The sequence below is a fragment of the Patagioenas fasciata genome, chromosome Z (genome assembly GCF_037038585.1).
Source record: "Patagioenas fasciata isolate bPatFas1 chromosome Z, bPatFas1.hap1, whole genome shotgun sequence".
In the NCBI taxonomy this organism is placed as follows: Eukaryota; Metazoa; Chordata; class Aves; order Columbiformes; family Columbidae; genus Patagioenas; species Patagioenas fasciata.
The window spans coordinates 28771047-28785324 of record NC_092560.1 but is presented as its reverse complement, the minus strand read 5'-3'; the positions used below and the strand labels follow the sequence as shown (position 1 = coordinate 28785324).

At 39.5% G+C, this 14278-nt stretch overlaps 1 protein-coding gene across 3 annotated transcripts in view; it reads right to left on the bottom strand.

Annotated features, from left to right (window-relative positions):
• The window catches only part of LOC136114788 (transducin-like enhancer protein 4), a 98593-nt gene that overhangs the window by 64243 nt on the left and 20072 nt on the right, over positions 1–14278 (bottom strand). For all 3 annotated transcript variants that reach the window (XM_065860358.2, XM_065860359.2, XM_071802879.1), the window contains exon 5: positions 2357–2419. In XM_065860358.2, coding sequence (XP_065716430.1) covers positions 2357–2419 — 63 coding nt within the window. The remainder of the gene's footprint in view (positions 1–2356; positions 2420–14278) is intronic.

Genomic DNA, 14278 nt, shown 5'->3' with positions numbered 1-14278 from the left:
ATATCAAGCCTAATCATGTAAACAGCAGTGATTAAGCACAGTGACACTGGTGCGCTTAAGCCCTCACTGGAGGTACTATACCCATGACAGAAGTGGGATGTCATTTTCTCAGTTTACAATCTGGATCATCTTAGTTGTCTACCTAGTTTTTACAACTACCATATTCATGACAAGCTACTGCAACGGTTGAGAATTACTTCAAAATTGCTTTCCATGCTGAGCTTGATGGCCACAAGGTAGTTAAACAGCAATCAGGTCTGTTGGCTCACAGCTCCCAAGTTACTGCCTCTGAGCATCACATGGGAGATCCTCCTTGACAGAAGAGAAGGCAGTATGATGTGCATCCTTCACAGTGCCTCCTCCCTCTAAGGCAGGGACTTAAAATTTACCCATGTCAGCTCTGAGGAGAAACACTCTAGAGCAATTTAGCTCCACAGACAGGAGAACACGATGCATATGGAGCAGAGAAAAAGGGCAGCGTGCATGCACACCTGAGTGCCACACCACTAACGTCAAAGTTCAAAAATCTACAGGCTTTTTTTTTTTTTTTTCTCTTTTTTTTTTTTTTTCCCCCCCCTCAATTCCACAGGAGTATATAGAGGGGGTGGAGGCTAGGATTTCCAAAATCAAAGGCCAAAATCTATCAGTCACTGCGAATCACATACATCTTTCTTCAAGCCCATGTAATCCCTTTACTTGTCTAACTGGCAAGAAACACCTACTCTAAGAAAGCACATGGGCTGGGTTTGTGGAAGCAGAGCAAGTAGAGCAGCGTGACTTATTTGTGTATGGTAATAAAGTTTTGTTTAGCATTTCAACTGAAAATAGCAGTACCAGTACCAATAGTAGTATGCTGGTGCAAAGTTTCTAAACATGGTATCACATATTCTGGAGAAGATATCTCTGTTGTAGAAATGCTGATCCCATGTCTTTGCCAAAATCACAGCTTTGCCTGCCAAGTACTCACCCCTGCCTTTGTTTCAAAATGGTGTCATTTTAGTGCTCACTTTAGCATGAGTATGAATAAACTTTACACCTCATTTTTATATGCTGTGTAATTCCTGCACAGCAAATAAAACCCTGTAACTAGATGTATAAAGATTCTGTAGCAGTCAAAATACAAAATCAACAGCTACTCATTTTAGATCCACGCAGGACTTGAATTCTTGTCTCCCAGCGATGTAACTAGATCATTACACATCATTTAGTTTCCACAAATCCATCTTTATCAGCAGACAGTACAGTTGCACTCAGGAACATTGTCAAGCTCTAGTTTTGATAGCATTATTCTCATTTCAAACACACACAGATGCACACACGCGTGCACACATGCAGCGCATTAGCTGAATGTTAATACCGAGCACACAGCCTCTCAACTGCAGCAGGACGAGCAGCTCTCTTGAAAAGCAATGGCACTTTATGGAACAACTGAAAAGGTTGGAGAGAGTCATAGTGTGTTCTCAAGCACGGCACTTTACAGATGCAATGCATAGAAATATACCTTCCAGCTTTGACTTCTCAGCTACCAACTCTACTGAAATGAAAATATGCATGAAAAGATGTATGCGAGCCTGCGCCAACAGACCCCAGCCTCCAGTCCCGTTCCTCCAGGAGGGTGGGCAGGGGAAGCCCTTATGCACCCCAGGTCTCCTTTCATGAACCACACTTTAATTTTACTTCACACATGCCTGTGGCTACAATGCTCCCTCGCTAGCTCGCACCAACTCCCCCAAATCCCACTGCCCCTCAAAGTATCTGCAATGCACTCAAGATAATAGCAGCAAATCATAATTTGGAGAAAATTAGTGCTTAGAGAAATTAGCTCACAGCAAGTTTCAATTTTCTGTCTGTATTCCCCAAATACACAGAAAACATAAAAGGATTTAAGGTAAAAAGAAATCTGGGATGCAGAGAGAAAAAAGGCTGCATTTGTATGCCTGCTGTGTTGAACATCACTGCCTGGTATACCAAAATAGAAGTTTCTGCTGAACTTTAATACCTGCTGCCAAGAACGTAGCAAAAATCATGCCTTTCTAGCACTTTTGCAAGCTATCCTCTGATTTCAGACCAACAAAGTCATAATTGTGAGAAAAACTGCATTGTACATGAGATCAAAATATTTAAACAATTAAAATTTTGCTTAGCACATTACATGTTCTATTTCATAAATACATTTAAATGATATGATAATGGACTTGGAGAAGATAATGAAATTACAGTGATAACAACACAGTGGAAAGTCATCTACAAGCACCAAGAGGTTCATAAAGAAACAGTTGCAACACGAAGTCCCACTTTTGTAATAGATACGATGAGACAATCATTTATATGAGCATCAGTACAAACGACTACCTACCTCTTGGGACAGGAAGGGAATGACTTGCGCACATATAGCATTCAGCCTCTTGACAATTTCTGCCTGCAAGTGACAAGAAGAAAGAAGTTCAGTTACATACATTCTCAGATGCGATAGTCACCCATGAACACAGAAGATACAACTGCTTGCTTGTTTTCTTTCTTTTTCTTTTTTTTTTTTTTTTTTTTCCCTATCTCTAGTCACCCTCTGGCCAGGACAGATTATCAAAAATGACAAAAGTATTTGGACACCAATTCAACAATATCTAGGAAGGTAATAATTTCTGGCAAAAGGGTTTTCCTTAAAAAACACAGTTTAGAACTGACAACAAAGAAAAGTTAATGTTGATTATGCAAACAAAGGCATTTAAAGAAAAAATCCTCAGGGGATGTAACAGAAAGGACAAACAAAATACTGTGTATCAAACTAAACTCTCTCCTAGGAGGCAAAAAGCAGGATCATTTAAAATTACAGCAATGCCACTGTAAGCGAAGGGAACAAATAAACCAATTATTTCTATACCAACACTGCATATCATGACAAAATTAGCAACACAATATACTACTTCACTGGTAATCACGCTACAACATATTTTAGAAGGGGATACTGCAGTCTTGTATCATATTTACGCTGTTATCAAATTCAAGGTTGATAGTAGTTACTCTCATGTTGCAGTTGTGATCAGAAATCAATAATGTACAATGTTTTATTTCCATACTGGAGATCAATTCTTATTCTGTGTTTTTAATCTGCAAATCTCAATAGAGACAGAAGAGATTTGGAGACATAACACAAGAATGAGAGCTCCAGAAACAGACTATTTAAAGCCACATAGAATTTCTTACAATAAATAATAACTTTCTTTTAATAAATTGTAACCAAGGTCAGTTCCTCATTATACAGTAGGACAGAATGCCCTTCCTCTTGCCAAGTCACTAACCATATGATGAAGACATAAAAGCTTGTACAATTTAGGCTTGCTTCTTTTAACAGCAATGCTTCCAGCCATTTTACTATGCTGTCTTTTAAACTGCCAGTGCTTAGACAAGAACCTATAGAACAGAAAGGCTCCAAACTAGCAGAAAAAAAAGTCACATATGAAATAAATCTGGGCTCAGGAAATACCACAGTTACACAGCTGCATAACTACAAGACATGGCATGCCAGAGGTGAGGGTACCGGTGACCCTGACTCTGTCCCCCTGTGCACGCTGCAATACCCGTGAGCTCACACACGCTTCTTTGCAATACAGTTGCTTCATTTCTCTGAAATGCATCTAAACTCCTGTTGGTTATTTATATAGCAATTTGTGTTACACTGTCCCAGTATCTTCTCTTTGGTCTTGACTGTTTATGCAAGTCCTCATTTTTTACATTCATCTACCACATCTTTTCTGTTTGTTCAGCAGCATAGGTACCTTAAAGGACACTTGAGAATACGTTCTGTTCACCATAAAGCTAAATTATCTGCTAATTTCAAAGGTCTGTGTGTGCCTGCAATACCAGATAACCTAGACCGTAAAACTTAAATACCCCTTTAAATAGACAGTGTTCACTATGGTAGTTGACACAGAGATTTACAACTGCATGTTACACAGAGCAGTACAGGAGAGACAAGATGTGTGCATCTAAGTTTCAGCCAGAGAGGCTGCACAATCCAATACAGCATTACTTGAGAAATAATATTTGATTAAAGAGTTTTAGACCATAATATAAAGCACAGCTCCAAAGTACCTGTGCTGTAGTCATTCAAGTACCATTAATTGACTCATTTCCAAACTTTGGGTCCCAGTCATGTTGTTGGGTTTTTTTTGTTTGTTTGTTTGTTTTTTTAAGGAATCTCCTGAGTGCTTTAAAACCAAAGAGAAAATTACACAATCTGCTCTTTGAGGCTTCCCCCTATAAAGACAAAACTCCCAAGTACCACTGTCCTGACTTGAGCTGAAGCCCCTCTGACCCACCATTTAACACGCATCTGTGCCTTAGTAAAAAAAGGCACACGATGCCTTCCTCTGCTGCAAAACAACTCCTCCTACCCATCTTTAAAATGTCTGTTACAACCTTACCCACCTCTTGCGCAGCTCCTGGGGGAGCCTTTGCCTTGCCTGTGCTCAGCAGAAGACCGCTCTTCCACCACAGCTATGTTAGCTGGATGCCTCCACTGCACTGTTCAGGAACTGAGAATAAAACTGGCTCAAAGTGCCATGCAGGAGCTCAGTGTGTAATTTTAACAGGCTTGTCAATTCATAGATTTTAAGGCCAGAAGGGACTGTTAAAATTGTCTTATCTGACCTCCTGAGTAACATAGGCTGTAAAACTTCACTGACTTCTCCATCAAACACGTAAATTCTAGTTCAGCTAGAATATAGCTTAGTCAACAAAAATAATTTTATTCAGCTCACTTTGAGGCATTTCTTCTCAATTAAGGTACTCAACCCCAGCTATTTCAAGCTATTTCAGCTATGATGTTTTTCTTTTGATCACTTCCCTCCCCCTGCCCCAATAGAAGAAGTATGTATCTCTCTTCTCTTCTGGCCAAAAAGTAGTTGAAACATATTTGCTCAGTACTTACAGAAAAATTCACCTCCGGCAGATTCTAAGCCTGGGAAATGTTAAGCTGTAAGTAACTGAAAACAGGTGACTGAACATGAACAGTTACACAACTGTAATAAACTTCTTGATATCAATCCCACTGGAGTGCAGAACAGCGAGTCTTTTCATGCTGTATGTAGGAAAGCAAGCTGATGGAGACAGAACCCAGCTCAACCTATGGAGACGAAAAAGAGCTCACGAACAGCTTCAGGAGATGCTGACACTTTCCCCAGTGGCATTTCTCAGCCAGGCAAGGGGCCCAACAAAGCTGAGAAGCTCTTGCTGCACCAAAACAGGTTTCTACACTATTTCCTTATTAAAACAGTCTTCACTTCCCCCAAAAATGAGTGCCCCAAGTTGCGTGGTTGTGTGCACAGTTATGGTTTATCACCCTCAACACCTGGCCAGCAAGGACACAGCCCAGCCCCGCAGCAGTGGACCGCAGAGGCACGGCATGGCCGAAACATAACTGCCCATCTTTGGAGAAAACACTGCGTATGTGCACAGATGATCAGAAAGACATTACATGTTCTGTACTAAAAGAAATCTAAAAGCAGACATTTTCATGTAGTAAATACAAAGTAAACACAAAGTACCGTCTGCCTCGACACTGCAACTATTTGTGCAGTTAACTGTAGGGGATAACACCCCAGCAACAAGCTTGATTGTTTACTACAAAACACACAGGAGAAGAAGGTAGAAGGAGTCAGCTGTTAAAAGCTGGCAGGAGTGGGTTTCTTGTGACATCGTCCTAAAATTTGGAGGTGTACACAATTGATGATGTAGGTTAGCACCTCAGTAGATCTATTCCTACTGCCATTGGAGGGAGCCTGGAAACTCGTTTTCTTTGCATAAAGTACCATGTCACACACAAAATAAAACATAAGTCCATATTTCTACGCTCATACAAATCTTAAAACACTACATTTCAAAACCAGCTTAGGATCGTCACTCTTCACTTAAACATCAGGCCAATGGGTTTTCCATGATCAAACTAATTGGCAGGAGAAGGAAAAAGTACGATTTCATAAAATTGGTCAGCCAATCCTCACACGGAAAGCCAAAGTTGCCTCGGAAACACGGCTGCTTCCGCGGTCATCCAATTTTGCCTCTTTTGTCCCATAGGACCAGGCTTTGGAGAGGCATCATTTATTTACAGGCCTTTCCACTGGGCTCCGGTTATCGGCCAATAATACTGTGGACACACACACTTCTAATGGCCTATGTTTTGAAACCCAGTCTAATCTGATGGCACAGTGCCCAAACTCCTTTTCCAGCATAGCCATTAAAGGATGTAGGTTATTGCTGTTGTCACCATTGATATTTGTCATTGTAATGTAATTAGGGCCCTAAAATGATGCATTACAGCCCTTGGCACAGCTTCTATTAAAATCTTTTCTTCTGCTCACTGAACTGCGACCTGCTTTCTGATGAATAACAGACAGACAGCTTTAGGGTGAGGAGCAGATTCATCAAAGAAGTATTTTTCAGCTTTGGAAATAAAATAAATAAATAACAGAGGGCAACCTAAGAAGAAAAGCACAAGGAAGGAAGGCGGGGTGGGAAATGCAGCACATAGCGCATTTGAATTTCATCTGACCACTTGAAATTCTGATTGCATCTGATGAATCTTTCTTAGGACAATATATTCCCAGCCTGTGAATCACATGGTTAATCAGGGCTCTAATCTGCTATCCATCAGCCTATGCCAGCACTGTAACTTCCAATCAAATTTATAGGTTATGTGGGTCACGCATCCCTGAACAACTACATTCATGGATATCCCATTTAAACCAGCACAGATTCTGAAATGTTGTTGTTAGGGTTACTGAATGTTAGAATACTATTCAAAGCTTTATGAAAGCTCCTGATAAACAGCTGCTAAATTATTGCCTGTGGATACAGTGCGATGCTCTGAAATAGCATTAATGGCCCAATAAAAGGGTGATTGCTCATGCCATAATATAAAAAGGATGGCTTTTGCTACCGTAGTTTGTCAAATATGTTAACAAACATCGACACTGCTATTACTCCTTTCCCTAAACACAAAAGATGTTTGGTTTCGCATAAAAAGACACCAGCATGGAACCAGGAAAGATGAGGGAGAGGCAGGCAAAGAAGGCTCAGGCAGAAATCATCTTTCTACTTATCTAACGCAAGCTTATAGTGTTTGTATCCTTTGGGAGACACCTACAGAAAACAAGATTTTAAGAGGTTTGAGCTCTTTTCCTAACGACTTATGTGGTATCTTTCTTGAGAAAGATTAAATATTTATTAACGACAATGTTAATAACTTTGTTTTGTTTTGTTTTGTGTACAAAGAGACAATAATAAAATCACTGTTCCAGAATCGGACCTAAGTAAAGGAATGAAGACCCATATCAGTTAATAGTCCCTCAGTATTTTTGCAGGGATACAATAAAAGAGCAACAGCTTAGGATTTCAACCAACAAAATCTTTTTGACCAAAGCCAACGGTTAAACAGTACTTACTTGCCTAAATATGCCTAAAAACTTGAGCTTTAAGTTCGTACGTGCCTAAAAAGCATTCAGAAAAATGTTCAGAAGATGAGCCTGTGGGCAAGGCCTCTGAAGGGGCTCAGCAAAGCTCATCCTTGGGGTACAACCACAGCCCAGGAGCCACCAGCTGTATGCAGAGGGGAGCATGTGATGGACCATTAGACTCCTAAATCCCTTTGAGGATGACAACGTAGGGGTTTAATTCAATTTACTCATGCCACACACGGCTAAAATAGGACATAAGCACACGGTAAAATATGGAAATGTGTTTAAGTGCCTTGATAAGTATTTTAGCATATGTCCAAATTCTTTGCACAGATGGGGACTGAAAGAGAAGCAAGTGTCATATAAACGCCAGATATTAAAATACTCAGAAATGTTCTAATACATAGGGAGTTCAGAATCAATTTGTTGCTTAAAAATCCCCATTTGCATTCTTTTTTGGTGTAGGAAAAAAAAAAAAAAAGGGAATTGGGATTTTATTTATAGTATATAAACTTCAGGAAAATATTTCCACTATATTTCACAAAGTTCCATAGTTATTACAATTATAAAAAATTGCTAGTAAAGAATTACCACTGGAGGCTGCAGGTCTGTCAGTGGAATGGAAACAAAACTACTATATATGTATTGTTGAAATAAAACAGAATAATAAAACACTATTGGGAAACCCATTTCAGCAGCCAGTAGGAAAAAGAATATACGCAATTACATTTTCAGAAAAATAATCTGAAACAACTGTTATTTCAGGTTTAATTTGTTCTACACAATGCAGCCTTTGCCAAAAAGATCAATCTAGTTTATTAAGTGCTTACCAAGAACACATGCACACACACATAATATCTAAACAAGCATTTCACAAATTAGTGAGCACAAAAAACATTATTACACTGTATGAGACATATCACAATTCTGAATAAAGCAAGCAAAAAAGCTAATCTTAGTATTTCAGAGAAAATTAAGCCTTCTTTCATAAAGAAGAATGTGTTTTGTTTTAATCACAGCCTGTTGTCTGGAAGTGCTTACTGCAGTTCTACAGAACTAAAGGAAATACTGTAAGCCCTGAATATGAAATTTCTCTTCAGCCCTAAAGGAATGGTGTTTGGAAACTGAGCCACAAAGAGCCTAGTCTTGTAGCGGAAGAGAATGATGGGAAAAGTTCTCTGTTAAGAGGGATACTAAACAGAAAACAACTTCTTCACTAAGCCAATTGCTGAAGTTTAGGAGATTTAATTTGAGCAATGCATGCATGAGTTGAAAGCAAGCAGAACCACCAGACTCTGCCAAATAATCACAGGTACATTTTCCACCTCACTTTCCTATCAACCTTCTTTACGAACATCCCAGCTAAGCTCATGAAGCACTGTAAACTTGATACTTACTCTTTGTAAGTTAATTTAGGTGCTTATTTTGCACAAAATACTGCAGACAGCAACATAAGCAATAAATCGGAGTGGCAGAATTTTCAAAATCAATTTTGTAATGCACAACCTGATCCGTGGGCTGCTGAAGTGAGCTGATAAGACATGGCTTTTATTTAATGTCTCAAGAACCATGTGGAGCTCAACTAAGCAAGAAAGGATACATATTGAATCATTCATGATTAAGACAATAAAAAGCAAGTCAAGTAAGGTGACATATAGACACGTTTCAAGCCTGTCACTTAAGGAAGTCAATGTTTTTTGTTAATATTGACTTCTACCAGCAAGCAAGCGAATAAAAATGCACATCTTGGTGATCCCCATAGCCCTTCAGTTTTTCAGGCTGCCACCACGTAGCAAGCTGCATCCTGCCCTGTCCTGCCCTCAGCACCTGCAGAGCAGTCAGAAAAAAGGCTGCAAGTGGAACTTGAAATGGCAGAGACCGGCTTCAACATCCCCTCCTTGAAAGCAGCAACTAACGCTGAAAAAGCAGACAGAAATGACTAAGAAGGGGACACTGACAAGGGAGGTGCTGATTCCATCAGTAGAGCTTTGAAGTCCTCTGTAAGGTACTATGGTACTATCCTTTTCCCTATCAGAAATCCTCAGCATTTCACAGCAATATTTGTTTTGTGAAATATGGTTTCATACCAGAGGGATGAGAATTTTCCACCACCCTCCACCAACTGAAGGAATCTGACTTCATAGTTAAAAAAGAACCAAAACAAAACCAAACAAAAAAAACCCAACCAACCAAACAAACCAACAAAAAACCACAACACACACCACCACTTTTTTTTTAAGCTCGTAAACCTGTGGCATCACACTAAAGCAGCTTCAGATCCAAGCTCAGTCTTTTGCATCTGTCTCCTAGCTGCCGTTAGGTCAGAATTTCCCATTTCAGTCTTTCCCATAACAGCTGAAACATAGCAGCACATGCAAAATCACCCATCTCTTGCTACTCAATTCCTCCCCTCACACATCCCTCCAAAGAGTCTGACCAGTTCTGTGCCCGCTGGAAATGGCACAATCTGGTCTGAGCCTGTCCTCGCTACTGCGTGCATACAGTGGTTTCAGTGCACTGTTTTGATTTAACTCAATCCAGAAGGTCCCCTCTATTTATTTACATGACAAGTTCTCTTTCTCAGGGGTGGCAGGAAAAGTGGTCAGAAAGAAACCTTGTGCATCAGTAGTTTCAATGTGTACATCATGATATTTTTTTTTTTAGAGGTGAGAGATAGGAAAAACCTGTTCTTAGTAGGCTTATATTGAACTTAAGGTGTCCTTACTGCCTCCTTAATACTTTCCTAGGGCAGCTATTTCAGGAAAAAGCTGAAAACCTCTAGCAGGTGAATCTGAAAGAAACCATACTTTAAAACTTACATACCCAGTGCTTAGGAAAGGGTGTTCTGCTGTTCTTCTTAAACATTACCACAAAATAAACACTAAAATCGTTTTCCCCCTACAAAACAGAGCTCTCAGTGTCCACTTCTGATCACCATCAACACTCACCTTTCATTTACAAATACATACAAATGAAGTTTCAGATGCAGCTGTAGGCACCCACCATCCTACATCCACTCTTTATCATGGCTACAGTGCTTACTCTGGAGCGGTATGCTCCAAATGTTAATCACCAAGAAGCTGATATGCTATCATGGCTGAAAACTGTAAAGATTGTGCCTGACTTCAGTTACACCCACAAAGTCGTACTGTTTAGTCTTGAAGTTTGCATAAAACACTGCAAGCAATGGTAACATACAATAGTCTTGCAAAAAAGAAGGAAAAAAGTTCAGTCTCTCCAGTAAGTATTGTGCTGTTCCAGATTTTAATGAACTACATTAGATTAATCAATAAACTTATAAAAGTAGCAATCAGAAGTCGTCCCCTCAAACAAAACAAACAAAAACCAAACAAAACCACCAAACAATAAAATTTAAAAAGAAAAAAAACCAAACACAAACAAACAAAAAAAAACCACAAACAAAATAAGCAACGTGACTGTTGAAGTCAATTCATTCTGAAGGCCAGGAATCAGTCCTTCTGCATCAGGAACAAGGTTACTTCTTCTCTTCCACCTCTGGTTTCCTTTGCTTACCCACCTCAGCTTTGCAGGGCATGAAAAGGCTGAGACTGCAGCCTGTTTTGATTCACTGATAATCACACTTGATTATGTTTGCTTCCAGAAAAAATAAACACTAGGAATCAACACACTGATCTATTTGGTGGAATTGTTAGGTCTGGTTACAGGAATTCTTACCGTGTTTGAAAACTCTGTTGTGATTCATTTTCAATCCCTCATTTCCTCTTTCTAACCAGGAATTTCACACCACATGGCTAATAGCTATCAATTAGCTTAAGAAATACAGTAAGAAAAGACAGTATTTATTTCAAGGAAAAGTAGTCTACACAAAGGAAACAATATTTTAACTCCTTTTCCACTGCAACTTCCTGTTGTCCTACAAAAATGAGCAATAGTCAGATGCAATTGCCACAGATTAAAGTAACATTTTTGTATTTGACATAAGAGAAGAAAAACCTGCCCATTTTAAGCCAGCACACAAAAGCATGATTTTAACAACACCCCAAAAGAGATGAACGAAAAGTGCAGTGGATTTTATAGCAAAGCTATAATCAAGCTTCAATTCTGGATCCTTGCAATGACACAAATTAAAATAAGGTATGTTACTATCTCAGTTGTTAAACCAAGTGGAAGCATGACACCTGTTAATTCTTTCTGAAGATAAATAAATGTTTCATACTCCTTGGTGGCATTTTATGAAGTCCCAGTTTCTGGAATGAAATTACCATCTCTGGAATAAAGTGATCATCTGAGAATCAGGCTACATTTGAGAAACGTTCCTCCTTTTCCCACCTAGATAGCTGTTTGGTTTGGATTTTTTTGTTGTTGTTTTTGTTTGTTTTCTTTTTTTCATCAACACTCAGCAAGTGAAAGTTATTTAAAATGCTAGGGGTGTGTAACTAGGGCACATTTTCTTTTACTCTGAATTTAAATGCAAGTTTCAACTTCAAGAACTGACTCATTATATTTCCTCATGCTTTGAGATGGCAGTGCCACATTTGTACTGAAGCACCAGCTGCGAATTTCAATACTGCTGCACGGTGTGGACAGGCAAGCTAGGACGAGCCATCAGCAGCCCTGTCACTCAGGGCTCACGCGATACCACATACGATGACACAGCCAGTCAGGACGCCAATCCCTTTTCTCTGGAGCAGGTTGCCCTGAGAGTAAGAGGGACAGTACTGAAGAGCTGGAGAATCGAGTGCATTCATCCAAAAAGGGAAGACTGGAAGTTCCAGCACTTCACACATCTCAGCTGCCACTCAAACGATACTGATTCATATTCATTTTTTTTAAGCAAAATGCTGCTACAACTAGCTCAACAGGAAGGGATTCTTGATGGAGCTGAATGTTGCTTTCCTGAGAGCAACAACAAAACAACAATCTGTAGCTCCAACACCTATTGAGGAGAAAATATTGATACGAATTGTCATGGCTCACAGTTTCAGTCATTGTGGATCATAACTATCTCTGCTGAAAATAACTCTACCTGGATTTCAGCATTTCTACAGCTGGGGTTTCTTGCTATTTTTCCCCTAAGTGAAGGAGGACAAGGAAAGAACAGGTAATTTTATCCTTCAACATGTGAATATTTCCAAGTGGTAGTTTCACTAGGAAGTACATCTAAAATAATCAGGGAGTTCACAATTCTCTTTTTAACCTTCATATGAAGACACATTTGCAAAGCAAATGCTAAGACATTTGTAAGGCATGCATCCTTAATGTCTTTAGGAAATTCACTTGCCCAAGACAGCTGGATACACTAAGTACATCTTGATGTTCAATTCATTTGAATGGCATTCCCCCAGTAAAACTCCTGCCAGGACAGAGTCTGAGTCAAGCAACACTAAATGGCATTTATCTTTAAATTACATCAGCATTATTGAAGTTTCCAAATACTCTTCATCCAAGAGGGATTTCAACTTAAAATAACTTTTTAAAGAAACACAGTTTAAGAAAATGCCATAAAGACAAGAACAGCAGGCATAAAGCAAAGGAAAACTCTCTGGTCGGGAAATGTAGATTTCAGGAAACCTTTTCCAGTGCTGTTAACTCCCTGTGAAATCACGCTTTGTGTGGAGAACTACTATGAATTGCATTAATTTCAGACAAATACTTGAGATGCACCATATGTTAAGAGCACTCTTCATCATGCTGCACCTACAGACTTTAATAAAAACATCTAGAATGTGGAAAGTAGGCCAAATATAAGCAAATGAAAGGGCTAAATAATTAACTGTATAAACAAATCAACCATGTGATAATAATATCAAGGTATTTCTCCTTAAACATGTTCTTACCAGAAAAGGCATCGGCAAAACAGCATTCTTTCATAAAGTTGGTCCAATTTTGCACCCACAACTTCCCTATAAAATGCCTGGGCCAGAAATACAGATTATACACCCACCAATTATGCTGTATCTAGCCTTGAGACAGAGAAAAGGCTTTCACTGTAGCTTCACATGCACTTTAAATTGGCATAAAAACGAGCAGAGAAGAGGCTCTCCCCAAACCCAGCTAATCCTGCTCACCCCACCCTTGCGCTGCCCGCATTTCTGTGGGTGTGTGGTGAACCAAGCAATGAATTTACCCAAATTAAAACCCAGCTACTCCCCCACCCCAAAAAAAGCATTTTTTAAAAAATACAAACCCCATGCCAGACCCAGTTTACCATGGGGTTAACCCAAATGAAGGATCACCCATTTCATTACCAATGCCATTTTCTACCTGCTTGAAGTGCACAGAAAACTTCAGTCTCAGACACACAAAACCTCCGAGACTTTTTGAGAACACTCCTTTGAGTCAGAAAACCAGAGGAGGGTTAAGGAAGCAAACCACGCAGCAGCTGCTTGTCTTGCTACAGACACTGGTATTCCTCCATGCACGGGAAGGCACTCCATTTCTCTTCCTCCACTACCCTGCCACCAGGATGTATTGATATCAACCACAATCTCATCTTTTCACTTCTTGGGTTGGCAACACCATCTGGTTTAGCTGCAAGTTTCTCCTAGTCTTCAGAGCCACTGTTAGCTCATCTGTTAAACCAAATCACCAATACCCAACTGCACAGTCAATTCAAAACAATAGAGGAATAAAAACTAGTGCACGTTAGTGGTGGATGTACTAGTTCGGTAGTGGTCAGATGATGAAATTAAATGCTGTGGTCAAAACTGTGAAAAAAACACACTCATGAAACAATATATGTTTTCTCAGTTATAGCAGACAGCATGACAGCAAAACCACATTTCTGTGCCTGGTAATATTTTTTTCTTTTTAATGGATAACTGGCTTTTTGCCATAGAGTAATT